We start from the raw sequence: 26,830 nt of genomic DNA, 5'->3' as shown, positions 1-26,830 counted from the left end.
GCAGTGATAACATTCTTCCACCTTATGAGAAGCTGGAAGACACACCACACAAACAGAGTGTGGGTCAGTTTTCGACATCTTCTTCCCACAGGAAGGACATTTGTAAAATAAAGGTGGCATTCTGACTAAAAAACACCAACAGCTTAGTCAGGAAAGGGTAACAACCCACCACCAAAGATATATTTTGTCAAGAAAAGGCAAGAAAAACCAATTTCTGACAGAAAATACTTCAAAAGAGCAGAGCTCAAGTTCCAGGTTCCTCACAGAACAAGCCGGAAAAAAGAACTGACCTAACTGTCACCTGTGGGGCATGATGGGAACAGAGTTCTCCTGGAAGCCTTAAAGGCAAAGTGTGCAGATTCTCTGGGGCCTTAAAGGCAGGGTGCCAGTCTGATTTTCTGTACACAGACATTTTTTCATATGCAGCCCTTTTAGGCTAATAACTGTTTACTACAGGTTCTTTGATGAAAATAAAAGGTTTTTCATGGCTATGAAATGCATTTTAGTCTCATGCCTGTTTATTGCATTTATATACAGCATATTTTCATGCTTCAGAACGTGTAAGGTTTGGTTTGATTAGCCTATGTGTTAAGGTTAGGCTGCATATGTTGGTTATTATACATGTATATGTGTATAATTACTTAGTACTTTGTACTTTTGGTTATATTTACACATATATATGTATTTTGTTTATGTGTTCCGGGTCCCCGCTCATGGGCGGAGATAATTCAGTGCTTATGACTATTAATGAGTATCCCCTGGAAGAGAATAGCTGAATATAAACCATGTTCATGTCCATAGTACCTACCACTTGCTGATGTAGTAGGGGGGTTACATTACACTCATACAATATGTATTACAAAGTATGAATATAACACAAGCTCTAGTTTGACAAGTGGTCCAGGGCCAAGATGCTGCACAGGCAATAAAAGCTATCATGGGAAAGATGGCCCAGAACTGTGTTGAAATTGCCTTCTGGATTGCTAGCAAGACCAATCAGTTGGAAAGGGTTTACCCTCACACAACACTCTAAGACAAGCATAGAATTCTGACTATGTGCCTTACTCTTGAAATGGTGCCACTCGAAGAGAAGTACATCACGTGGGGATGTATATTTGCATGTATTTACACTAACACCCATGGTATTCTCTCATTAGCATTTCTACAAGAAGTATTAAAACAAGCATGGGCCAGCACCTTCTCTGGACACAAGCATGAGACTAAAAGGAATTGTTTCTAAAGTTGCCTTAATCCTTCTAGGTAACATTCATGGAGAAGCATCAGCATTGGCTACATACCAGAGGCTTGCAGAAGTTCCTGTTCAGGATCCTTAAATGGAATTACCAGAAATAATATCTGAAATGTATACCTCTGTGGGCCATGATACTTCAGGTACATGAGCTATTAAACCACATCTTACACTTAATGGCGAGATTGAGGATTCAGCTAAGTAAGAATCCATTATAAAAGCTAAAAAGAAACAGATCGGGAGACAAAAAAGATGGACAGGTATCTGGTAGCCCATGATTACAATTTGAGGGATAGCGATAACATTAAAAAGACAGAACAGTATCAGCGCTCTGATTGCTGCTCTTCCTGTTCTTTTTAGGACTCTGAAAATAACCGGACAGAGACCAGGATCAGACCAAGTACTGAAGAAGAGACGAGCATATCAAGCAGAAAGGTGAATCAGGACGAGAAACTGAGGTTAGTGTAAAGAAAGAAGAAACATTTTCTTATTTAAGACTCAATTTAAAAAGAAGAAAATTGCAACACTTTCAAAGAAGCATGCCATGCCAGCTAAGGATCCTTCTGCAGAATGAAACTTGGGCAAGATTGTTCCCTCCTAGACAGCGCAGCAGAAGTGATGATAGTGCATCAGACCCTCCAGGAGTTTCTGGTGGCAAGTCAAACTGACAAACTCATCCAGGTTGAGACTCCAGGTAAATACTTAAATCCACCAGCCAGGGTTTATAATTTAGACATACAAATTCAGGGGATATACCGCGCACCATTAAAGCTGTCTTCTGGCTATATTCATCTGAAGTATATGTCATTATTCTAGCAGAGGACGACATCAAGGAAGCAGCCTGAGGAGAAGATGTGAAAGGAGTAGCCTTTTCCTACATAGTACTTGAGGATATCAGGGACAGTTACGCAAGATAGTTGGCTGCAAATTAAGCGCCAGACTCAATCAGAAATCAAGCGGGTGGGGTAAACACTCTATTCCCATGGTATTGCCCTTTACAGTGATCCCCAAGCACACGCTAAGTATCGTATGAATGCGGAAGCAAAGTGTGAAATAAAAGTGCTATTAAATAAACCACAATATCAAGGAAATATAGTGCCTTCTAATTCAACAGTGAATACTCCTTTTTTCCTGTTTGAAACCAAGATAAATTATTTAGAAACAAGTTTTAGATTTGAAAAATCTGAACTCACACACATGCACATATGCATTTCAAAACACTTACATCACATGTTTAACGACAAACCCGCTATGGAACAAGTGTGAGCCAATGGGAGTTTTAGTCAAAACATAGCACATGGAAGCTATTATCTATATGCCTTTGGTTTTGATGGAATTCATTTTCCCTTTAGGATACTATCCATGGGGTATCAGAAAAAGCCCTAGTTTGTTTTCGGCACATATCATGGAGATCTCAACACCGAATCCTGAGGTGCTATCTCACAATAATGGCATTTACCTTCATAGATCAAGTCATCTGATTAAGGTGGACCAGATATTGTCAATACTGGCATCACACAGTTACAAAATAACTTTAAAAATCCAAAATTGCTCACCTAACCGCGATTTAACTTAGGTATGAATTAGCCAGTGAAAGCATGGTGTCAGAAATGTTCTACCTTGCAGTCTCTGTTCAGGAAATTGCAATCTCTTTGAGCAGTCTTAACTTGCTACATTATGCTTGTATGAATTAAATTCTCCCACATTTTCTCCAAAAATATTTACAGACTAAGAATAACAAGATGGATTTAGTATTAAGAATTGTACTCAGCACCTCAGGTTAAACATATATAATCCACAATGAAGACAGACAATTCACAAAACGTACAAGTCACACGTTTATTCCCAGGTGACGCATGTTTTGCTTACATAGAGAAAAATCTAGATCCTGTGCAAACAGCGATTTTGAGAGAGCACCCTTAGGCACAGGGAAAACTAAGAAGTGTGGTTTCCTACACTAGAAGCAGCTATTGAGCAAGCATTTCTTATGCTTATGCTCTATGCCCGAGATCAATCAAGCTGGATTTATAAACAGTTGCTCATATCCCGTGAGGGTATCTAATCACTTGCTGCTTCAGGTGGATTTAGTTAAACAGCCAGGTCTTGAGTGCCTTCCGGAATTCCAGGAGAGAATTGGAGGTCCGAAGGTACAGGGGTAGAGGTCATTCCAGGATTTAGCCACAATGTAGGGGAAGGAGCATCCTCCACCTTTGCTTCGGCATATGAGGTATGTGTGTATGCGGGAGAGAGGTAGGCAGAGCGTAGGTGTCTGTAGGTTTGGTGGAAGATCAGGTGGTGGTTAATGTAGGCTAGTCCTTGTTCTGCAGGACTTTGTAGGTGTGAAATGGTGTCTTGAATTTGCATCTCTCCTGTATGGGGAGCCTGTATAGTTTCTTGAGCTGAGGGGCACGTTTAGGGAGGTCGAGGATAAGTTTGCCCATTGTGTTCTGTATGGCTTGCAGCCTCTTCATAAGATAAGATACAATAAGATAGTATTTATAGAGTGCTCTATACCCGTAGATATCAAGGCTCTAAGCAGACACAGAAAGGAGGAGAGAGCACAGCCACCAGTTACACGGGAAATAACCAGGCTTTCAGGAGTTTTCTAAAGGTAGAGAGGGAGCTAGCATAGACGATGGCAGAGGGGAGAAGATTCCAAAGTTGGCAGCGGCCACCGAAAAAGCACGACCTCCCCATCTGGATCTTCTAAATCTAGGTACCACGAGTTTAAGCTGAGTGGATGATCTCAAGGTCCTCCCGGGAATATATTGATGAAACAAAGATTTAAGTTGGGAGGGACCCTTGCAATGTACTGCCTTATAAACTGTATTAAGGGTCTTGAATGAGATGCGTTCCTTTATCGGGAACCAATGTAAAGACCAAATACCTTTTCGAGCAGATTGATACTTAGGGATGTTTAAGATTAGTCTTGCATCTGCATTCTGACCAGCTGAAGTTTGTTTAGAGATGCAACAGTGATATTAAGGTAGAGGGCATTACAATAATCTAGCCTGGAAGTAATCAAGGAGATAATAGTGAAACGATGCAATTCTGGTGGGATAAGTGGAAGGGTTTTTCTGAGGATTTTCAGAATATAAAAACATGTACTCACTGTACGATTGACCTGGGCATCAAAAGACAGATTCTCGTCAAAAATGACCCCTACATTTTGGCCATTTTTACAGGGTCAGGAAGACGCCTGCAATCTGTAGGCCACCATTCCTTAGAGGAGATGGACTTCTGAGGTCCGAAAATCAGTATCTCAGTCTTATCTGTGTTGATCTTTAAAGAGTTGCTCTTCATCCAGCAAAAAATGTTCAATATTCAAGCATTGAATTTTTCAGCAACTACCTTACGGTTGTTGGTGATAGAAACAATAATTTGGGTGTCGTCTGCATATGACAACACCTGAAATCAATAGGATCTCACCAGTTCAGCTAGAGGGGTGACATAAAGATTAAAACGGGTGGGGCTGAGCGAAGAGCCATGAGGAACCCCACACAGAAGATCAAATGCTGTGGATTTAAAACCACCAAAGCTAACTGTATACCTTTTGTCTGTAAGAAAAGACTGAAGAAACTGTAGAGCTTTTCCTGAGAACACTACTTCTCGCAGGTGTAGGATCATTCTATCAGGGGAGATAGTGTCGAAAGCTGCCGATAAGTCCAGCAGAATCAACACCGCTGATCCCCCCTGATCTACCTGCATCCAAATGTGGTCAGAAGCTGTAATGAGAGCAGATTGTTTGCTGTGACCAGCACGGAATCCATTCTGGGAGCCATCCAAGATTTCTTGTGCCTCCAAATACTTAATCAGCTCAATATTAATGTATTTTTCTGGAATTTTTGCCGGAGCCGGAAGTTCTTTAAGAGTGGGGCTGAGGAATGAGCCTTGAGGATCTTCTTGGGTTCCGAGATGAACAGTAGTAGGCAGACTCTCTGGGTTCTTCTGGTGAGGAAAGAGGTGATCGACTTGTGGGCATCTCCTTGGATTCCAATAAGATGTTGTCTTTTGATGGTGGTTTGGTGGGATATGGTGTCAAACTGAGAGGTCAAGCAGGATTAGTGCTGTGGTATCTTCCCAGTCAAGGAGGAGGGTTCAGATGTTATCAGTAGCAGCAGTCAGGGTAGATTTAGTTCTGTGGTTGGTGCATAATCGGGATTGGGAGGTGTCCAGAAGAGGGTTATTCTCCAGGTGTTTTGTGAGTTGGCGGTTGATGGCTTTTTCGAGGTCTTTGATGGAGCGAGGGGAGCAAAGAGATGGTTTGGTATTTTTCGAATTTGCTGTGGTCAGCAGACGATTTCTGGAGAAGGGATTAGACTTTTGCATGTTTCTATTCTTCAGGGAAGATGGCAGTGGCGATTGTTAGATTCCAGCTCAGAAAGCCCACGACACTGCAGGAACGACGTATGGCCCAATCCGCTACCCCTGCCAATGTGCCGCTCACTGGATAGCACACAATGAGAAAGCAGATGAACACCGGGAGAGGGTGGGAGAGGGAGATAAGAAAAACAAGGAAGAGAGACAAGGGAACCACTTCTACTTCTGTTGGACCCTCCACGTGTCTGCACCTACAAAACAAGGCACAACATTACCACTCTGTACTGACATACATCAAACCCCTCCCGCCTTTGACTATGACCATGCCATACCCATTTACAACACCATTGACTTCCTTACCAGTCCAGTGGGGACCTTGGTCCTTTCTACAGCAAAGCCTTGCTCTCTGTTTTAAATCCAGGAAAGTGAAACCAGCTAAAAAAGCCCAACCCTTCACTAGAGAATCACGAGGGGGAAAAAGTCACGTAATGACAGAAAAAAACCCTATTTCAAGCAAGAGGATTCATGAATCTCCAGAAACAGGGAAATAGAAAAAAAACTCGAACAAAGGGGAGCGGAGTACCAAAGCAACTTCTCCGCTCCGTTCTGATCCACAGACGCCGAAAGCGCCCAAATCGGCACAACGATGATGAGTGACTGCAAAAGATGCAGAAGCTGGACACGCAGTTCAAACGCACAGCTGTGCGTTAATCCGGTAGATTACGAAGCGTTGCAATCCTTTATGTCACGAAGCAAAATGAGGGTACTGGAGCCCCAGAACCTCCAATAAATACTAGCAAATGGCCCAGAAGTGAACAATGTCCCGAACAAATCACACGGGGAAGTGCAGGTATCCAGTAGAGTCCACGAGTAAAGACAGGGAGGAAGGGAGGAAAAAACGATGCAAAAAGACACGGGGCAAGGAACAGGGGAAGGATTAACCAGGAGTGCTTATGAGCCCAAAAGCACAAACTTCTCCTGACCAAACTGGAAAACACCCAAGACCTGGAACCCAAACCTAGAAAAGATACCAAGCAAAGAGGAAGGGGCGTACACAGCTTAAATCCCCCAATCAGGTAAGTCATGTGATGGATAGTGCATGGTCATAGAAAGGGGACTGGACACGATTCCTAACAGCGATACATGAGTTGAAGAGGGTAGTGAACTAGCTTCCGATCGTCTTGCTCCCAAGGTTCAAAATGTCTGAGGACAGGGGTCCATAGGGGCTTCTGAGTGGAGTTCATGAAGGCTATGGAGTTGTGTATGGTAAGCTGATCCCAGCAGGTGAGTTGGTGGTCGTAGCTTGCTTTTGTTGGAACAAGATGGCCAACAAGGTTGGACGGGGTGAGCTGGGGCTCAAATTATTACAGATAGTGGAGATCTTGTCATGGAAGAAGTCCACCAGGGTGTCACAAAGTTTCTGGGAATGGATGATGATGTTTTCGGTGGCTCAAGGGTTGGAGAGCTCTCTGACAATGCACAAGAGTTCTTTGCTGTGGCTTGAGCTGATTTCGATGTGGTCTGCCAAGGCATTCTTTTTTGTCTCCTTTAGGAGTTTGCAGTAGTGGTTGAGGGCTGTCTTTATTGAGCTCTGTCTGAGCATTCCTTGCTGGTGTGCCATTTTCTTTCTAGTTGCTTACAGTTGCATTTTGCAGTTCTAAGCTCCAAGGTGCACCACCTCACCTCTTTGGTGGACCTGTTGCATTTGCTAAACTTGAAGGGGACAACTCTGTTGGTGCAGTCTGTGATCCAGGCAAGGACGTTCTTGGAAGCGTGTTCCAGGTTGGGTGCGGCGTTCAGGTTGGAAGTGTTGAGGGTGTCGGCCCACTGATTCTCTGACACTTTTCTCTTGCTTGCTGTGGTAGGGGCCCTGGGTGGCTAGGAGGCAGAGTAGGGAGGGTCTACTGATGAGGAAGTGGACGATGGCAGGATCTGTCCACGTGAGCTCGGTGACATGACTGTACTTGACTATGTCACTTGAAGCTGGGGTCAAAGGGTTGAGTGCATTGTGTGTGGGGCTGTTGACTAGTTGGGTAAGGCCATTGATGCTCATGCCTTAAAGGAGGTTGGTGGTGTTGGTGTTGGTGTTGTTGAGGTCGTCAAGGTAGACATTCCCTTCTTCTTACTCACCATTGAGCAACTTCATTTTATGTAAAGTATCTGCATATACATAAATTGATTTTTCAACCTATGATAAAGTTTATCGAATCCTTTTCGCATTTTTTAAGTGTCTGTCATCATTAAAAATAATTCCTTTATGAAGTGTCTGTCACCTTAAAAAAAATCCTTCTTTTTGGATACTAAAGGAAGATCATTCCTGTTGGGACCAATTGTGTTTCATACCACGTATTACCCAGGTCCTACGGCTATTTGAGTTTCCCCATTGTTTTGTAATGACAGTGAATGTGTAGGGAGATGTTACTCAGAGCGCTCTAGTTTTTAGCCCTGATGCAGCATGTATCACTGTTCCAGCACTGATTTAAGTGGAGGTGCTGTATGTATCTAACTGGACCTGTTGTAACTCTCCTCCATTATTTTAAATGTCTTAATTGTTTTAATGAAGCTGCACTTCATCTATTAGAGAACTGTTCACTTCCTTCTGTTTCCTCTGTATTTGAGCTATATTTGCCTTGCCTCCACCTATCGGTCAGGTTTATTTTTTCCTGAAATAACTGTCAGGAGGTTTCTTCATTCCTGGAATTGCAGTCACCATATTGGTTGGGAAGATGCTGGGCAGAGCTCTCGAGTTGTTAGCCCTGACACAGCATGTGGTGCCATTTTGGCACTGATTTTAAGTTCAGGCACTGTGCTTCTTGCGCAACCGGCATGCCAATGATGCACCATAGGCAAACCTGTCTGCTCCTGGCTGTGCCTTGCGCCACCACCCCTGGCCTGTCGCACTAGCTCCCCAAAAAAGAATTGGGTATTGTCCTAATGCTCCTCTGTCTTGACATGACTAGAATGGCTGCAAAGCTACAACTAACGCATTCACTTTAGAAAGCCCAGTTTGATGCATAATATGAAGACCTTTCTTCGCTAGCCACTCTACTGTTGTAAATGGCAGGCTTATAGTAAGCATTCTTCGAATCATAGTGTAGTCTGATGGTATTTGATTAATATTGGTTCCTTAGCTAAGCATAGTTTTCACCTAGATGGTTTATTTGAGGAATATAACCTAGACTCTCCTTTCCTCACTGAAACCTGGATCTCCAACTCCTTTAACCAGCACACTGCAACAGCCATTGTCCTAAAATACTCTGTCTTACATCAAGATCACCCCATCTATAATGGAGTAGGGCTTGCTATCATTTTTCGTTCTACTTAAGACTGTAGTATTAATAAAGGCACCAATTTGGAATCATTCGAAGGTTTCATATATTCTTTAAAGAGTACCACAACTTATTTTATCTCAGGGGCCTTGGTTTATTGTCCTACTGGGCCTACTGGTCATTTTCTTTTGTTATTGATAGACTGGAATGCACCACAAATCACAAAATTGGCTAATTGTATGCTTCTGGATGATTGTATTATACATAAGGATAATATCATCAACCTCCATCAACCTCCCTTGTGAAATCTTTTACAGAATTCACTTCAGCCCTAAATCCGAGAAAGCTGGTCATGGATCCTACATCGTATTGCAGGACACACTTTAGATCTTGTATTTACAAATGTAAGTACTCTTATAGTAGATAATCCTATTCCCTTAGTCTTGTTGGACCATCTGCCATTCCTTATTTTAAGGAATACCTTTTAGTGTGTCACCCCTCACTTTATGCTAGATTTTACTACTGGTATATGGATTCTGAACACTGGGGCCCTGCCGTTCAAAAGTCCCGTTCATTTGCTCTGGCCCTTATAAACATGTAGATCTGAAAATCCCTGACTGGTATATATGACTGACCTATACTTTCATATTTTAATGTAAACATTTTGTTCATGGCCTGTAAGTTATATGTCACTAGGGAACTGCAGCACCTCTTGTGCCCCCACTAGAGTGGCTAAAGTTTTTAAAACTTCAACCTTGCAAAATAAACCTTTTATTAGGCCTACACCTTCCTTTCTAATACTTATAAGTGGCCCCAAGATAGGCCCTAAATGCCTGTAGGCCAGGGTGCATGGTATTTCAAAAGGAGGACAAGTTCTTAATTTGTACATGTCTTGGCCTTGAATAATATCCCAAGTCGTTTTTCACTGTTGCAAGTCTGGCTGTCCCGAAGAAAATCACAGAGTTACATTATAACACCTTATAATGCATAACTTCAGAAAGGGAATAAATAGAACAGTGGCTCAAGGTTCCAATTAATGGGAATTTAAAATGAAATCTGATGATAAAGTAGTATTTTAAATTACTAATTTTAAAGTTTGAATATCTTTATTCGGCAAATTGATCACCATAAAAGAATACATATACATATACATTTCCAATTTACCAGTAAAAAAGATTATAAAATACAATAAAAAAAACATGGGCACCTCATTCATTAGTTTGGTAACAGTGAATTCATCATCAGCCTGTAGGACCCCCCGGGTGCAGTTTCAGTAAGCGGGAGCGTGTCAACCACGCACTTCCCAAAAATTTAGCCACCCCACAAATCATTATGGCAGATGAAGAATCTGTAGAGAGGACGCGTAGTGCCTGGCTATGGCACCTCAACCCTAATTCCCTGCAGAAGGGTTTCAACCAGAATTTCCGCGCCCCTTTGTAGGCTGGGCAGGCGAAAAACAAGTGAGCCACCGATTCCTTTGGTGCCGCACAGCCAGGGCATGCGCGCAAGAGGGCATCTGAATTCGACCACCTCACCGTAAAGTCATGCACCGGGAGCGTCCCATATCGCAGTTTTAGGTACAACGCTCGGTCCAACGGTTTGGTTATCAAGTCGAGAAAGGGTTCCAATTTTCTCACACATTTAATTGACAAAAATTGATCAGTAAGTGAGCCCACATTCGTAACCCTCGTAGCGTTACTCTGTACCCAGTCCCAGTATAGTTTTTTAATCACATCTTTGGGTGGCGGTGATTGCGACTCCCATGCCTCTCTTAGACCCAAATTGAAAGCCAGTTCTTTCAGTTTGTTTAGCCATCCTATTTTTTTACCCGTGTCCAGTAAAAGTAGATCGTCCAACCCTTCTGCATACTTTACGAGCTCCTCAGTTCTTCTTAAACGGGACCAGAAGAGCAACGGGCGTAGCCTCACCAGGTCCTTTAGTGTTCTTCTGCCCAGATCTAATCTTAGTGGGATCATTGGGGTGGAAGCGGGAAGAGCTACCACCTTCCTAAAAAAATTATTTTCCGCTGTCATCAGATCTGAAACCCCTTCGAACCCCCAAAGTTCGGAGCCATAAAGTGCCGTAGGAAGAATCTGTCCCTCATAGATGGCCATAGCTGGGGAGACCGGTTTACTACTTGATTCACGGAGCTCCTTCAGCGTCACCCCGGATACTCTTCGGTGACTAAGTAGCATTTTGGAAAGATGGTCCTTCCAGGTCATGCGGCTGTTTATCCGGACACCTAGATAGTCAAAAGATTCGACCAGCTCGAGGGGAGCACTATTGAGCACAAAATTATTTTTAAATCTTTTTGAGGGGGCAAAAGCCATCAATTTGGTTTTCGATGTATTGATGGTTAAGCCTCGGGTAGTGCAGAAGGAGCTAAAACGATTCAAGAGTTTTTGTAAGCCCACCGGGGATTTAGAAATTAATAGGGTGTCATCAGCGAAGAGGAGTGTAGGGATTCTCTCCCCCGCCAGGGATGGGGCATCCGCCTCCACCCCCTTCAGATGGTCCACCACTCCATTTACGAATAGGGAGAAGAGGGTCGGAGCCATGACACAGCCCTGACGTACTCCTCTCCGCACTGGGATCCTATCTGTTAGTTGTCCCTGGGATCCCCATCTAACCCTCGCATAATTCCCCTCATGCAGCTTTACGATTAGGTTCAGAAGTCCACTGGGAAAACCCATCTCTCCAAGTATTTCCCAAAGTTTTGTACGAGGGACCAGGTCGAACGCAGTCTTGAGATCTATGAAGGCCATATACAAACTGCCTTTCTTGATGGTAACCGCCTTCCAATAGATGGCAAAAAAACGAAAGACCTGGTCCATCGTGCCTACCTTCCTTCTGAAACCCGCTTGTAAGTGGGAGAGGATGCTGGCCTCCTCTATCCAATCGCCTACTCTTGAGATGATGACCCTGCCGACCACTTTCTGGATTATGTCTATCAAACTGATAGGTCTGTAGTTCGCAGGGTCATCTCTTGCCCCCTTCTTAAACACAGTAACTACCTCGGCCCCTTTCCAGGAGTCTGGTACCTGGTGTCCCCTCGTGATCAGATTCATTATTATAGCAATTAGTTTGGCCCAGGCCTCTGGCTCCACCATCAACAGATCTCCAGGAATCCCATCCTGCCCGGCTGCTTTCTTAGGGGTTAGATGTCTAATCGCCATCACTACTTCTGGGGTCGAAAATAAAAGGGCATTATCCCCTAGGTGGTCCCCTTCACCCAGACTATTCACCCCAGGGCTAGTTGTTTCCTCCAAGTCTCCATATAGGGATGAAAAATGAGTAAACCATTGCTGGCTAGTTATATGAGCAGCCAATGGTTGCGATTTTCTCTGCCTTGTCCTATTAATCAAATCCCAAAAAAGGTTCGGGTTCCTACTGCTCACAGCCTTGGTGAGATCCTGCCAATGCTGTTCCTCCCACTCCCGTTTGGCCAATGATAATGTTTTCAGATAATCCTTCCTGGCCGCTCTAACCAGTAAAGGGTCCCCTGAAAGCAGAGCTTTTGTCAGATTTTTCCTTTTGCTCTTACAGTGATCTGTATACCATGGTTTACAAAGAGTAGAGGGTATAACGGGACCCCTGTTACTTTTCCCTTTCGAGATAAAAAATTGGCCAACTTGATCTATTGTGGCTTTATAGGCAGAGTCAAGGGAGGGGTGTTGGGGACTGTTAATCCGATTTTCACCCTCCCAGACCTCTAGATTTAAAGACAAACCCTCCACCAGGGATTTAATAATTCCTATATCATCCTCCTTAAGGTTAGCCTTATCCCATTTCAGTCTCCGGTTATTGTTATGTGGGATAACCTCTTTAGTTATTTTTAAGGTGTCATTCGCCAGCCTGTCATTAAAAACACCCCAGTTGAACTTACAACACAGGGGATTGTGGTCACTATCCTGACTTGGAAAGACCTCCATATCAATAAGGTCTGCCCAGAATCCAACGTCCATTAGGATGTAATCGATTCGGGACGGCCCTGAGAGTCTATTAAAGGTCAGTGCCCCTGTCTGATCGGATATAGTCCTGCCATTAAGGGCTCTTAGTTTGTGGTCCCTTGTCAGTGCATTAATTTGAATGGCCCTAGGTGACCATTTCCTAATAGGGGGCAGGGATAGAGTTGGAATAGACCATTTTGAATCCTCCTCTTCAATTCCTAAGGGGTCATCTCCGAGGAGGGGTTCAAACGTACAATTAAAATCACCCCCCACAAGGATTTTAGCTGAGCAGGGACAATTGGCTAAGGCCGAGTCCAGAGCTGTTAAAGTCAAAGAGGAAGAGTCACCCGGTGTCCCTCTAGCATAGACATTAAAAAGGTCAAGCCTAACGACGTCCTCCCGTCCTCTTGCCGAAAGGTGGAGTATATCATTACACTCCACATTATGGCATGTGACCACCCAGTCCAGTTCTATTTTTATCCAAACCGTGAGACCACCCGCTGGTCTACCCTTTCCCTTGCTTACAGCGGGCACAAAGTGGGTGGTGTACCCCGATTTATGTAGCGGTAGTAGACTCCATGTTTCCTGAAACAGGCAAACATCAAACTGCTCAATGAGTGTATGCCACTCCAGGATTTCTAGCTTCCTCTTTAGCCCAGCAATATTCCAAGAAAGGAGGTTTATTACCCGCCGTTCTCTGGGCATAGAAGTGTAACCCACCACAGTCGCACTCTCGTTATCCACCCTGGTCATAGGGCTCCCACCCTCCTGAACCAATGGAATGGTGGTTGCAATGCAACCAGCCATACTAGTCAAAGGCCCAGCTAGCCTATAATCCTCAATAATGTTGTTGGTGGTGGCCATGTGGGCTGTAAGTAGACTAACTTCTCCTGTATCTATACTACCACAGAGTAGTCGAAGGTCCTCCTCCCCAGGGAGTTCATTTAACCCCCCCCCCCGGGCCCCAAACTTCAATCACAGTCTTCCAGCCCTGACAGCTGAGAAAACCGATTGTAAGTATCCAACGGGGTAAAGGGTCTCAGGTGATTCATCCTAGAGCCCTGGTTCATCATATGTCTATAAGGAACCATGGACCAAGCAGAGTGTAGGTCAGGCACCCTGTTGAACTGATGCCCATACTGGGGATAATTGTTAATATAGGGTAGTGTAAGGGGCGGCCTATAGGACTGTGGTCTGTTTGAATGTTTAGAGGTAGTAGCTTCTGACCTGGGGTAGAAGTATGTTAAAGCTCGAGGGGTGATACAGGTTTCCCCATTCCCAGGTGGCCAGTTTAAGATGTAATCAACAGCCCGAGGGTCTCTAAAATTGACCACCACAAGGTCCCCCTCTATATTTTTAGTTCTACTCCCCAGCCAGTTGATCCGTCTAACATGAACTATGTCCCCATCTATATTAGGCGCTATCGGCCTGTGCAACCTCAACCAGTGGATGATTTTATTCTTGAGATCAGCATATCCCTCCTTCTTATTTTCTGTTAACTGAGGGACCCCCGTTAAAATCACCACATAGGGCACTGCTTCTGGAGGAATCTCTACTTGTGGGACCCTTTTATGAGGTATTCTGCTATTTCCACCATCCCCGTGTAAGTTCTGGTTGTTGCTCGTCGAGGCCGTTAAGGTCGATTTGTTGGAGGCAGCACCCAATTCAATTGCTGGTGCCTTTAGTTGTTTAAGCGATGGTGTATTGTGAGGTGGGGGGTCAACTCTACCCTGAGGCTGGCAAGTTTGCTTAATCAGGACTGGGACAGATGAAATTTTAGATTTCTTTTGAGGTGTAGTGGGAGGGGGCCCTGTCAAGGGTGTGGGATGCACCACCCCACTTCCTTTATTTTTGGTGAGGGTAGACATACTAGTTATGGCAGCTTCCAATATGGTCAGTCTAATTTCCACCTTTTTAATGGACTCATTGATAGGTAGAAGGAGAGATCTCAACAAAAATTCCAAGTTCCCTGTCACTGTGGGGGGAAGTAGGGGTGTAGTAACGGTTGGGGTGGCTCTATCGTTGTTATCTGGAGCCACATCTTGTGTGGCTGCTACAGATGGACAATGAACCGGTAGAGCCACTACCTGTGGTGTATAATCCTGCTCCACTACTGGGGGAATCTCAGTTATAATGGGGGTTTTTGTCCCTTTACCAAAATCAGTGTGCGGGGTTTTGGCTTTACCCGGTACCACCCTTTGTTTCTTCCATTTTTTTACTAGGGGGAGGGCGGTGGGTCTGGGCTACAGGTAAAAACTTAGCTTTCTGCTTCCTAGATTTAGATGTGACAATGACGCGGCTACAACTAGGGGTGGGTGAAACAATTATAATATTATCCGAGGGCAAACAGGGAGTGGCTACAAAATCACGAAACAATAAGGGGACTCCGTCTTGACTTACGTTATCCTCACTCAAGTCAGTCGAATCTCCCTCCCGGTTCAATACAAGCAGACTATCAGTGAGGGGTCTATGTTTCATACTCTCAACTGAGCGACGCCGCTCTGCCCTACGCTCTGCTAAAATAGAGTCCTTTTCTCCCTCACTCTTCTTAGGAAAATAATTCTCCAGTGAGCCATTGCGTAATCTGGATTTTTTACCTGGAGTTACATCTTCTGTTGCCATATCCATCTTGTGGCGAGACACTAACCTCCGGACTGTAAGTGGAAAGAGGTCAGGCCCTGCCCGGCCTCCTCCGGCCCCGGACGGCCACAGACGGTCCCGCCCTTGTCCCGGGCTTCTCCCGGTCGCTCCCGCTCGCTCCCGCGAAGCGGGGATACTGCACTCCTAGTAATACTACTGCTGTGCTGTCATTCGGTGATAGGCGGGGGGCGTGGCCAGCGGGGAGAGCAGCCCAGGTGTTGCTGGTTGGGCGCGCAGGGGCTCCTGGTCACTGGAGTCCCCTGCCTTGCTCGCAGCCCCGCTGGAACACTTGCCTGACCCCGCGCTCCTCCTTGGGTCCTTGGTGCAGCCCTCTGACGGTCGACGCGAAGCGGGTCCGGCGAGTCGTGGGTGGGTGGAGAAGAAGAGGGGAAGTCCGCTAGGCAGCTGGTCCGCCGCGCTCCACAAGGTAGGCAGAAACAATCCGAAAAGGTGTCCCACAGGCGCTGGGGAGAAGGCTACTTTTCACTCCGTGTGCGGGGGGCGTGGCCAGCGGGGAGAGCAGCCCAGGTGTTGCTGGTTGGGCGCGCAGGGGCTCCTGGTCACTGGAGTCCCCTGCCTTGCTCGCAGCCCCGCTGGAACACTTGCCTGACCCCGCGCTCCTCCTTGGGTCCTTGGTGCAGCCCTCTGACGGTCGACGCGCTGCGGGACCCGCGAAGCGGGTCCGGCGAGTCGTGGGTGGGTGGAGAAGAAGAGGGGAAGTCCGCTAGGCGCTCCACAAGGTAGGCAGAAACAATCCGAAAAGGTGTCCCACAGGCGCTGGGGAGAAGGCTACTTTTCACTCCGTGTGCGGGGGGCGTGGCCAGCGGGGAGAGCAGCCCAGGTGTTGCTGGTTAGGCGCGCAGGGGCTCCTAGTCACTGGAGTCCCCTGCCTTGCTCGCAGCCCCGCTGGAACACTTGCCTGACCCCGCGCTCCTCCTTGGGTCCTTGGTGCAGCCCTCTGACGGTCGACGCGCTGCGGGACCCGCGAAGCGGGTCCGGCGAGTCGTGGGTGGGTGGAGAAGAAGAGGGGAAGTCCGCTAGGCAGCTGGTCCGCCGCGCTCCACAAGGTAGGCAGAAACAATCCGAAAAGGTGTCCCACAGGCGCTGGGGAGAAGGCTACTTTTCACTCCGTGTGCGGGGGGCGTGGCCAGCGGGGAGAGCAGCCCAGGTGTTGCTGGTTGGGCGCGCAGGGGCTCCTGGTCACTGGAGTCCCCTGCCTTGCTCGCAGCCCCGCTGGAACACTTGCCTGACCCCGCGCTCCTCCTTGGGTCCTTGGTGCAGCCCTCTGACGGTCGACGCGCTGCGGGACCCGCGAAGCGGGTCCGGCGAGTCGTGGGTGGGTGGAGAAGAAGAGGGGAAGTCCGCTAGGCAGCTGGTCCGCCGCGCTCCACAAGGTAGGCAGAAACAATCCGAAAAGGTGTCTAATTTATAAATGCCACTTTTAGAAAGTTGCCATTTTCCTGAACAAAGCCTATAGTACCCTTTCAGAGTTACTATCCCAACAGTCACCTGGCAACCCACTGGCAGGTGTGAAGGGCTCCCAAGAAAATTAGAAATAGGGCCTTGGCTGGGGGAGGCGTGGTATCCTCGTGACAGGATGGCCTGGGGGTATGCCTACCAACTGAACAAGCTTTGAAAGGGAATCCTCTGTCACCGGCTGATGTAACTCTTACCTAGACCTGCCACTGTCTAGGAAGATAGAGTAGCGCCAACCCTAGTAGGGGAAAACCTGTTTCAGAACCAGTAGGCAATGTTGCCCCTGGAACTATTGGTTTGGGAGAAACCTAGAAACATATTCTAGTGGTAGGCATAAAAGTGGCACCCCTGGGTACTGTCTTTAGAACACTGGTGGACCTGAAGAAAACAGAAGGACTGCACCTTCTGAAATCTTTGGACTTTAGAAATAGGAGTGTGCCAAACCTGTGGGGAGAACCCCCAAGGTTGGACCTGCTCCCACTTGAACTTAGGCCAGTTGAGTGGATTCCAACAGCTACTTGGCTCGCATCTCATAAAGCTACAGGGTCCCAAAAATCTGCAAGACGCCTACCTTCCTTAAGAGCCCAACTCACCAGTTCTAACTCCCCTTGACGTAGACCCTGCTGGTGGCTTCCCCCTGGAGTTAGTCCTGATCTCCAAGTAGTAGGGTCCTGGGACCCTTGGATAAGTGCCAGAATGTACTCCTCCTGCCAAACCATAAGAGCTGGTGCTTAATAACATGTTCAGGGATTTTTGCTTGGAGAACCAAAAGAAGAATGAGGAGTGGTGTGGCTCACTGGTTAGAGGCGGCAGACCCGGAAGCAGAGAACGGCCCGGGACCAGGGTTCAATTCCCGACGCGGTAGGGTCAGCGGACTCGATAATTCTCGCCTCGGTGCCTACTCTAACCAGGGATCACACTCTGCAACTCTGGGCATTAGCTTGCCTCTTCTCTACAACGGCCCCCCACAAACGCCGGGGATGCCTGGTTTCACCTTGGAGATACCCAGTAGGGACCATCTCACAGGGATAGCCAGGACGGGTTCCCCAGCGGTCTACAGCGCCACAATGCCTCAGGGCAGCAGTGCGCTTTACAAGACACATACATTACAAGACACATACATTACCTGACAATCAATCCAACGAAGGTGTCTCGCTGCTGGGCCAAAGAATCAGGTCACTCCTACTTGGGGCTTTTCTGCAGCAGCAAATCCATTTCAGCAGGAAATTGCAGACAGGCTATCCAGCCTTGGGGAACCCTGTTCAGCTACATCATGAAGCTTTGCCCTGATAGAGGAATTCCAGCTTCAAAACAGTGACTAAGTCCAAAGGTAAAAATATTTATGGGGAGAAGGCGCCATAGTCTCCAGTCACCGACAGACCTACCCTGTGCACAAATTTTAATTCCTCCCGCACTGAGCATTCCCGTCAACAACTTCACTGGATGTTTGTTCGACGGCTATCCGGCCTCATGGTATCCATCTTGGCCTCAGCCTGCTGGCTTGCCTTAGTGAGGATTTTTGAGTTTCATTTCAGAGGTTAAGTCAGAAGGTAAAACTTCTGACCAAGACAAATTTGGTTCCTGTATCCGACTCACGATCCATCGCGATCAGCATTAATTCATGCCTAGGTACCGGGCACGGGCAATAAGATGATCACGGTTGGCACTTAAAACTTTGTGGTGCAATTTTCACTCAAATTTCGGCAGCATCAGCTTCGTGTTTCTGCTTACTGAACTCACTGTGGAAATTTCCGGACTTTCGACCCCCTTAGTTGAAAAACGTGGTCCACGCTCTTATGTCGTCTAGACTTGATTATGGTAATTCCCTATACTACATCTCAGCTAAATAGTCAGTCCACAGATTACAAGTCATTCAGAGTGAGGCCGAACACCTGATTCTGTGAATCCCTAAACATTAACTGATCTATTCCCATCTCTGTGATCAACACTGGCTCCATACATATAAAAGGGTGTTATTCAAGACTCTGGCCCTAATCTATTGAGCCAGGAGTAAGGAAGGTTCGGCATGGTTGCTAAAGCTTTTTCAGCCATATTCTCTTGCAGAGCCTTAAGATCTAAAGAGGCTAGCCTCTTGGTGGTCCCAAAAACAAGGCGAGCCAGAATAGGTAAATTCCCTTTGCCTTTCCAGGGTCTAAACAATGGGATCAGCTATTTATAATGTACTTAATTCCCCAATCATGGTTGCCCTTCTTGCAGCTGGTCCAGCTGGGGTAGTTGTTTGCGCTCTATAAGTTTATTATTCATTAATTCATTCATCCCATACATAACATTGTTGCTGCTGCCCCATTGTAAGCACGTAGTGATGCCAGAATACATCCTGTCACTGGTCAATGTTTTGGATGTAACACTGCCATGGATATCAATAAGTAACCATTATTACGATGCACATTACTACGTAAATGTGCCAAAATAAATATTTGTAGTTGGACAATTTAACTGAAGCATGTTATATTCAATGCTACATGTATCCCGCCATCTAACCACACATCTCAAGAGAGAACTTGGCTGTTGGACCTTGCTACCGCCTGAAAGTCATGCCCAAAAGAGCTTTTGAGTGGCAATTCAGTGAGCTTGCAGTAGTACACAGCATAGAAGATAGGCAGTACTTTTCATCCATGAGTCAAATGGTCCCCAGAGCTGGGGTAGTTGTTTGCGCTCTATAAGTTTATTATTCATTAATTCATTCATCACATACATAACATTGTTGCTGCTGCCCCATTGTAAGCACGTAGTGATGCCAGAATACATCCTGTCACTGGTCAATGTTTTGGATGTAACACTGCCATGGATATCAATAAGTAACCATTATTACGATGCACATTACTACGAAAATTTGCCAAAATAAATAATTGTAGCTGGACGATATAACTGAAGCATGTTATATTCAATGCTAAATGTATCCTGCCATCTACACCACACATCTCAAGAGAGAACTTGGCTTTTGGACCTTGCTACCTCCTGAAAGTCAAACCTAAAAGAGCTTTTTAGTGGCAATTCAGTGAGCTTGCAGTAGTACACAGCATAGAAGATAGGCAGTACTTTTCATCCATGAGTCTAATGGTCCCCAGACAACAGGCCTCAAAATGCCACTTGAATCTTGAGACAAAAGTAGGTTTTCAGACTAAATAACACTTACTTGGCTGCAGCTGTTCTTCTTTAGTTTTGTTCCAGGTATTGCCATTAATAGCACGAAGGAACTGAGAGACAGTGCTTGGAAATCTTTGTAAGGACAAGCGCATATATTTCTCACGGATAGACAAAGCACGATGCAAATCCTGGCATATTAGTTGATAATCATCTACTGTAACCTGTAATAACAATTATATACATTTTTAAATACAGTATATGTGTACAAGTTCCGTATTATCAAGTGGAAATCCTATTTACCTGCAACAACAGTTCTCCTGCAAGCTTGTCTTTCCCAGATTAATTTGGTCACTAGGCCAGTGGTGACGCCCCTACTGCCGAACCAGGTGTAGGAGGCCTTGGGGTGTGAGTATATGAACGAGTTGTGGTTCTGTGGAGTTGGTTAGTGCCACCATCACGCCATCCTAACTGCATTAGGCCGCATGACTAATTGTGACATTGGTGCTGTGCTGTACCTCCATGATGGCCTTCTCTATATACCTCTACTACTAATTCTTTCCAAGAAACCCACATAAGTTAATTTATTTAAGAGATGGCAGGTGAGACGACGGCATGGGGATGAGGATGAAGTTAAACTTCTCCTAGCTATCCTACCATCTTCCAGAGCCATAGCAACAGCCCATACCCCCACCAAATTCCAGTTGAGCACGCCCGCAGTCCCGGAGAGATGCTTACAATGTCTAACTGGTACTTTAACACCAGTGCTGAGTTTAAAAACAACACAACCAAAAAATAATAAAGTCCCACTATTCCCATTTCATGTCTTTGCGTACCCACCAAAGGAACTACCAAAATATTTAGTGAATTTCAGAACCCCAGTGCACTGCCTTCAAAGTTACTTAATCTCCCAAACGGTATGACTCTCTAGAAGATAATTTCAGTTCAAAAGTCTCTAAAAAATACCTTACATGAAAATCAAAGATGATAATATCTTAATAAATCAAACAACAACTGTAGTTACTCTCCTTCAACAATCTTATAATTTCACAGAGCTTATCTCACTGAGCTTGTCGCTCATTAATATAACCAACAGACCCAAGCACATCCCATTTATGGAAGCATTACTAACACTTCCCTGTCACACTACGGCAACGGAACCATCCCAATTAAGATGGAGCACCCGTTGACTCTCTCTCAGCATTACGGTAGAGGTGCAAACGCTTCTACCTGACAACAATAGATCAACTGCTACAAATCATTTATGAAGTCAGGGTAGACACCGGGGGGGGGGGGGGGTGTACAATGAAGTGGGAGTGTGTCATTAGCCTCCTTGGCTTAACTACATGCTCTGTCACTTCGGAAATGCACGACGAGTTGGCCACAGTGAAGAAGCCTGGGGAGTTGGTGCCAGGAGGGTCCCTGTTCCTGCCAGCCTTTGTGATTAAGCTTGGCACATCGGCTGTTTCATTGTAGTTCTACAGTTGCACAAGAAGGATTTAAAAGAACTTCCCAGCCAGTATTCTACAGCCACATCATCTAACGAAAAGCCTCCAAAGCAGGCCCGGCTCCAGGAATTTTTATTTGGGTGGGCCAAGAGTGCATTTGGGTGGGCCACTGCGGCAGCCGTGACTCGGGGTGGGGGAGAGGAATGGTGGGTTGGCAGGGGGTCGCGCGCAGAGGTCTGCTGGGGAGGGGCTCAATTTAATAATATTCATTAAAAAAAAACAGGAAGCAGGCGGCCAGGCTCCCTCTCCTAAGCCAATCACAATGCTGCAAGCAGCGCTGTGATTGGTCAGTATGCCACCAAGCCAGGGGCCTTTGTGGCCCGGCCCTGCTCGCATGTACAAACGATATTGTGCAAGACGGTATTAGGTAGGGGCGTCCCTTCCTAATAGCGAGCAGCATTTGTATGTATCATTGTTTCTGCGACCACAATTAAAGTCAATGGTAATGGTAAGCCTCCCTCGTTGCCAGCCTTCAGAGAGAATCTCACTTTATTACTAACGCCACATGACTCCGGACCATGCAGCACCCTCACTTCCAGCCCTGATTATCCATTTTCTACAATCCATCTCTTGTGCACCTTATCGGACAGCTGACCTTGGGCCCCAGCCCCGTATCAGTCACCATCTGGATCCTTTTTCATTATTCCTGGTAAAAAACATTAGTAAAATGCCCCTCAAACTAAAGACATTAAATATAGCAGTAAATATAATTAGCACACACATTAAAATATGTTCCAAAGTGGCCCTAATGACCCGACTGCTATTTAAATAAACAAAAACAGAAAGGCCATGACAGGGCCGGCTTTAGCGCTGGTGTGAAAGTCTTTATTGGTGCCCCACCACTGATCTCTTTCTCGATATCTTTACTACCACCCTCCAACAGTGCCCGTCATCTCTCCATAGCCTTTCTCCCTCATTACCTCCTCCTTGGATTCCCTCACTACCCCTCCACCAGGGCCCCTCATCTCTCCGTAGCCTCCCTGCCTCATGACCCCCTCCTCAGACTCCCTCACTACCACCCTCCACCAGTGCCCCTCATCTCTGTGTAGCCCCCCATGACCTCCTCCTCTGATTAGCTCATTGCCACCCTCCAACAGTGGCTTTTCATTTTTTGTACAGCGCTGTAAAGCAGGAAGGCAATCAACGAACGAAATAACCTTAAGTATTGCCCGGCGATGTCGCCTTCTTAACCCACAAAGTATTAATCAATGAAGAAGCAGGCGCTAGACCCTGGAAGGCAGGAAACAAGGGTATATTCTCTCCAGAGGAGAACACATCAGATCAGACCAACAGGGAATCTTCTCGAGGTGCTCTAACTGCATCTCTGAGGCCTGGCCTCTTATACACGCATTTATGGCAGGAAGACATTCTTTATTACAATAAAGGTTCTTTGAAGTATGAAAGACATCCCCGGAATCTTCCGCTTCAGGCCCGTTCCCACACACCCTTACAGTGAGAATCCCCTCCCCAATCACAATACGGGATCGTTATCGGACGGTAGGAACAGCGGGGCATTCCGCCGATTCCCAGAATGCGTGTGGTGTGACGGATCTCATGGGGTGGGGGCCTTGATCTACTGTAACTCCTTTGAAGAGGGGTGATTCTTTACAGTTGGGGCCATAAGCTGCATCCGCAGGGCTAGGTGATAGCCTGGGAACGGCCTGGACAATCGGACACAGAGGAAGAGGAGTGTCAGAGGGTGCGATAGTGAATAGGATGAAGGGGAGGTGTCCGGCAGGCACGGGGTGTGATTCTCAGAGCAGCGCAGATGGAGGGGGTTTATGGCCCATGCATGAGAGAGAGAGCGGGGGTGACCAGTGCGTGGGGGTGACCAGTGCGTGGGGGGATGAGTGCGCGGTTGGGGAGCCGCGCTGGAGATCGGCGGCGTGCAGAGAGGGGGTCTGACCAAGGTATCTAAAATGGCTGCCGTGTGAGACAAAAGTGTGGCATTGGGAAAAAGGCAAGATGGCGCAGATAATGTTTATCAATACGAATTAATTTTCCACAGCGCTACTCGTACTGAAGAGTTTCACAGTACTTTATATCACGCACACATTATGCAGAGACAATGAATCATACAAATATGTAAATCAGCCTATAGTGAATGTCACATAAGCCAATGAGGAACACCAGGTATAGGAATCACATGTCAGCCATACTGGTGGGCAGTATGTTTTAAGAGGGATGGGTCTGGAGAAGCACAAACTCAGGATTTAAAGCATACCCCAGAGGTTAGGGTTTGTCTTTACTGATAAAAATGTATATCTGCCCAAACAAACTCTTTATAGCAACATTAGAATAATTAAAGAGTGGGGAAATTCTAAATGTATCGCAACACACAAACAATGTTCTAATTATTCCATTCAGGTTTGTATGCAGCTCTTTGAATACAGTTCATAGGTCACTGTCCTATGTTAGATCTGTAACTTCTGAACTGTAAGTAACAAAAGATCTCTGTGACAAAGGCAGTAACCCACTGAGTTACCCACATAAACTACAGTTTATCTGCATCCCAAAATTACTAACAGACAAAAGATTGCTCTCCAGCCGGACCATTAATCACCAGAGTTATCTGGACATTTGTACTGTTCTCTTGCATTTGTGGCAAGCCAGTCATGAAAATGATACAAATAATTTAGGAGAAATATACATGGCATACACAAACTTTGTGTCTTGCTGGGCCCTCACAGATTTTAAAAATATGAACAAATAGCCACACATTCTCAGAGCATACTTGAAGTATGTCTCTTGTTGGACCTTTGAAGATTTTTTTAAAAACGGAATAGCCACACATTCTCTTACCTGCTGGGTGGAAATCTGTCTTACAGCCCGATCTGATAAGCAGCAGAAGGGGGTCAGGAAATGTGAATCAGGATAAACAAACTCCTTTTCTCCAGAGCTGTTAAGAAGGAAATATCCATGCAGCATGCAAAGGTCACCTGGTGTCAAAGAAGGGATTTGTCCCCTTGGCCATGCTCCTGTTCTACCTACACGAGTGGGCGGAGACACAGCTCACCTTTCCAAAGGAGATGCGCAATTGGGGGTGCCTGTGAGAGAGCCCTGGCCCAATCATGCAACTTCTAGAAGGAGATGATAAATTATGTTCAGAGGAACGTTTTAAATAATAGTGCACATTTTCTGTTGCCTCCTTGACGTCGCGACAAAGGCCAAGATTCGTGTTTGGGTGGGCCAGGCTCATGTTTGGGTGGGCCCGGCCCACCCGGCCCACCCTCTAGAACCGGGCCTGCTCCAAAGGCATGGAAAGAGGCAGCATTGAAGCTCACATACTATAGCTCTTCAGCGCGGGTATCTTTCTCATATTCAAATGTTTTCACTGTTCCTCACTGTCAGAATGGGAATTCCCAATAACCTTTAAATAACAGTAGTGTTAACATGCATTCTTGTAAAGCGGCAAATGCAATAATATAAGAAGCATATAAGTCTTATTGTTAAATGCCAGATCTTTAGCCATAAGGTTGAAGAGATCAAATTCGCTAGCAACTTAGATCAAAAGATCTAAAATTGTCGTAGGGCAAGATTGTAAGGTCTGAAGTAACAGTGGCTAGAAAGAAGAGGCAACAGGGTAGTTACATCAGTGTGATGCACAACACCGTCTTGAGGTCGCAAAGTCTGTGATTTGCAAAATCAGTCTTTGCAACTGCATAACAGTGAGTCACAATGTGCTAACGGTACTTTAAAAGTGGGAAGAGTTTTTCCAACTTGTAGAATACCTTTTGCTACTCATTCTGGATGATAAAGAGGAAGGGGTGCGAAAAGGATCCTTCCCCTCCTTTTGGGGATTCATAGTGGAATATATTAATGAATGTCAATGCAATTGTGGCTGAAAACCACTGAAAAGATACTGACTCCCAAGTTGGGGAGGGGATTTGCAAGGGAGAAGTTGTCCCTTTGGGGACAGTTTCACCTTTGACAATTGTGTCAGGCAGCCTTGGGCGGAGCAGCTAGCGCTCCTAGGAACCACTGCAGTGGTCTTTTGGATTACTTCCTGTTCCACCCTATGTCATCTCAAACATGTAATTTCTTTTAAAGCAGTATCTGTGCCTTTAATGACAAAGGATGCTTTAAAAAATTATTTCCAATAATGCAATACTGAATGGAGGTGTGCTGTCCCATACAGGCCTCTAATCATAGCCAGTGGCAAACTGCAACCTGTCTTAGGGTCATATGTATTAAGCAAATTAGCATTCGCAAAGGCCGAAATTCGCAAAATGGTATGTATGAAACATTTTGGCAGCAAAATAAGGAATCGCAAAATTTGCCATTCCTTATTTTGCGATTGCACTTAAGGAATCGCAAATTGTGCGAATCCTTAAATGCAATGTATCAAGGAAAATTAATTCAAAAATGCCCATAAGGATTCGCAAATTACCACCAACTTCTAGTTGGTGGTAAGTTGCGAATTCCTTTAAAAAAGCAATTTATTTAAAATCCAAAGGTGCCATATGACGCTCATACATGCCCTTAGGGCATGTATGTGCGCCATATGCCCACACATGTCATTTTCAGGGGTGCAGCAGGGTGTTCTTGTGACACCCCAGCACCCTTGAAAATATTCCTAAATTGCTAGTAGCAAATTGCTAATCGAAAATTTCCCCTTCATTCCTATGGGCCTCCTGGCCCATAGAAATGAATGGGAAATTTGCGATTAGCAATTTGCTAATCGCAATTTAGGAATGTCAAGGAATCGCTAAAAAGAAGCGATTTCCTACATACATACCATTTTGCGATTTCTAAATAGCGATTCCTTAAAAATCGCTATTTAGAAATCGCAAATGGTCATGATGATACATATGGCCCTAATTCATATTCATCACGCAGGTCTTTTTGCAATTGTCTAAGAATCTGTAATTTGTAATGGACCTATTACTACATAGGTTGCATTGTAAATTGCATACCTTTTTGCAAACCAGTTGGTGTGCAATTTGAACATTCTGGTTTGGAAAAAGGGATTCATATATCATGTCAGTAATCTTCTCTTTGGATCTTTCACAGATTCACATGTCAGCATCACGAATATTATGCAGGATATTAAAGATAGGGAAGATAGGAAGAGTTTCATCTTATGTCAACTCATTTTATGGCAGATCACTTCTGTCTTAGAGGTCCAGACATTGAAGGTGTGCCTGGTTGTCTACGTTGCCTCTTTACAAATATATTATAGGATTTTTAAGATTATCCCTGCCAGTGGATTCTTCAAACTTTACTACAAGTGGGGTTATGTCCAACACTGTGGCCGGGTAGGACAATTATAATTTCAAAGAAGGGGGGGACCCGGTCACTGTTTTTCTTCCG

General features: G+C 45.6%; 1 protein-coding gene across 1 annotated transcript in view; it reads right to left on the bottom strand.

The window, feature by feature from the left end:
* LOC147712585 (AMP deaminase 1-like) overlaps positions 1–26,830 on the bottom strand; it is a 2,876,771-nt gene that overhangs the window by 2,109,345 nt on the left and 740,596 nt on the right. Inside the window, exon 4 of the mRNA XM_086923285.1 lies at positions 20,062–20,233. Coding sequence (XP_086779411.1) covers positions 20,062–20,233 — 172 coding nt within the window. The remainder of the gene's footprint in view (positions 1–20,061; positions 20,234–26,830) is intronic.

This window comes from Lissotriton vulgaris, chromosome 5 (assembly GCF_964263255.1).
Source record: "Lissotriton vulgaris chromosome 5, aLisVul1.2, whole genome shotgun sequence".
NCBI lineage: Eukaryota > Metazoa > Chordata > Amphibia > Caudata > Salamandridae > Lissotriton > Lissotriton vulgaris.
The sequence above is the reverse complement of the archived record's forward strand: the minus strand, read 5'-3'. Positions and strand labels throughout refer to the sequence as shown.